We start from the raw sequence: 1,490 nt of genomic DNA, 5'->3' as shown, positions 1-1,490 counted from the left end.
TCAGGCCTGCAGCCCCTAGGCCTCGACCCCTGCCACCCTCCACGGCCCGCCCCGAACCCGGACAGAACAGGGCCGGTCCGTGGGCCCCGCGCCGCGCCGGACAGGCGTCGGGATCGCCGCCGGTTCGTGTCGGAGGCCCCGGGGCAGCGGGCAGCGTGCGAGCAAAGTTATCGGGCGGCGGAGGCCTGGGGCTCCGAGAGCGCCGTCTGCGCGCGGAGGGCGGCCAGGCCCTGGGCTCGAGGACTGGGCTTCGGGGAAGGGCGCTTCGGGCTCCTGGGGCTGCTCGGGGAGCCGCGGGGCCGGGCGGCCCAGGGCGGACAGGCCGGCCTCGGCGCCCAGCGCAGGACGCCGTCCCGCCTGAGTGCTGACCGGTGTCCGGCCGGGCCGAGGGCGCTGGGTGCAGGGTCCCTGCCAGCCCGGGGCGAGGCCTACCCGGCCAGGTCCCTCCCAGCCGCGGCCGCAGCCCGGGGGGAGCGGGGAGCCTTCCCTACTTGGGAGTAGATCTTCCAGTGAGCCAGATTTCTAGGCCAAGGGGGACAGGGTCGATCTGGCTGTGAGGGAGGCTGGGTTAGGACACCAGGAAAGGGCACCCCCGGGCCAGGCCGGGGAGGGTTGATCCACCTGCCTGGCAGCTGCAGGGCAGCCGGGACCCTGAGCCCGAGGCCAGTCTCCCCGGGGTGCTGACACGTAGGCCAGGCCTGGCTTTCCCTCCCGGGCCAGCACCGCCCCCAAACCTGGTCCCGGAGCGCGCCCCAGAGAAAAGCCAAGTCACTGCCGCCCGGCGGCCCGGGGCCCTCCCCGTATCCCCGGTTCATTACCAGGCGAGCACAGGTTGTTTGTAAACACTAAATAATGGAAGTAGGCGGAGGTGCGACCAAAGCCGCCGCAAACGCCCGGAGCCGCAGGGGCGGCGGGCGCGCGGCGGGGAGGGAGGAGCGAGGGGGAAGCGGGGCGGATTCATTTCCACCCCGGAGGGCCCGTGGCCAGCTTCTTATTACTTACAGGAAGGTAGTATTAGCAATTCAGGTGAAAAAGAAAGACACGGGGCCGGCCGTGGAATCAATACAGAATGCACCAACGGTTATTAATGTCACCGGACGGTGTTCTGCGCGCGTCTCCGCGGCTGCCGACGCCAAACTGTCTGAACCATTTGCATGGGCGGCCATTCATTATTCCCGATGGTCTCCCTTCGCGCGGCCCGCACGCGCCGGCCGCGGCCCGCGCCCTCGGAGCACTCGCGTCTCCATCTGTAAATTAAAGCAATTACGCAGCAGATCGGATGCGATGTGCGCGGCGGTCTCCGGATGGTCATCAATCACCTTCAACCGAGCTGTCCGCGCCCGCGGATCCCGCGTCCGGGAGGCCTCCTCGCCGCCGGGGAGAGCGCGGGAACGCCGTCATTAATGAGAGGGCCACCCCGGGGCGCGGCGCAGGTCTGCACCCGGGAATCTCCCGAGCAAGCCTGCGCGGCGCCGCGGCGCACGGCCCCG

General features: G+C 70.2%; 1 protein-coding gene across 1 annotated transcript in view; it reads left to right on the top strand.

Annotated features, from left to right (window-relative positions):
- Positions 1–1,279: 1,279 nt before the first annotated feature.
- The window catches only part of Irx4 (iroquois homeobox 4), a 4,635-nt gene continuing 4,424 nt past the window's right edge, over positions 1,280–1,490 (top strand). The window contains exon 1 of the mRNA XM_013013830.1: positions 1,280–1,456. Coding sequence (XP_012869284.1) covers positions 1,280–1,456 — 177 coding nt within the window. The remainder of the gene's footprint in view (positions 1,457–1,490) is intronic.

Source organism: Dipodomys ordii, unplaced genomic scaffold, assembly GCF_000151885.1.
Source record: "Dipodomys ordii isolate 6190 unplaced genomic scaffold, Dord_2.0 Scaffold21, whole genome shotgun sequence".
Classification (NCBI taxonomy): Eukaryota; Metazoa; Chordata; class Mammalia; order Rodentia; family Heteromyidae; genus Dipodomys; species Dipodomys ordii.
The sequence above is the reverse complement of the archived record's forward strand: the minus strand, read 5'-3'. Positions and strand labels throughout refer to the sequence as shown.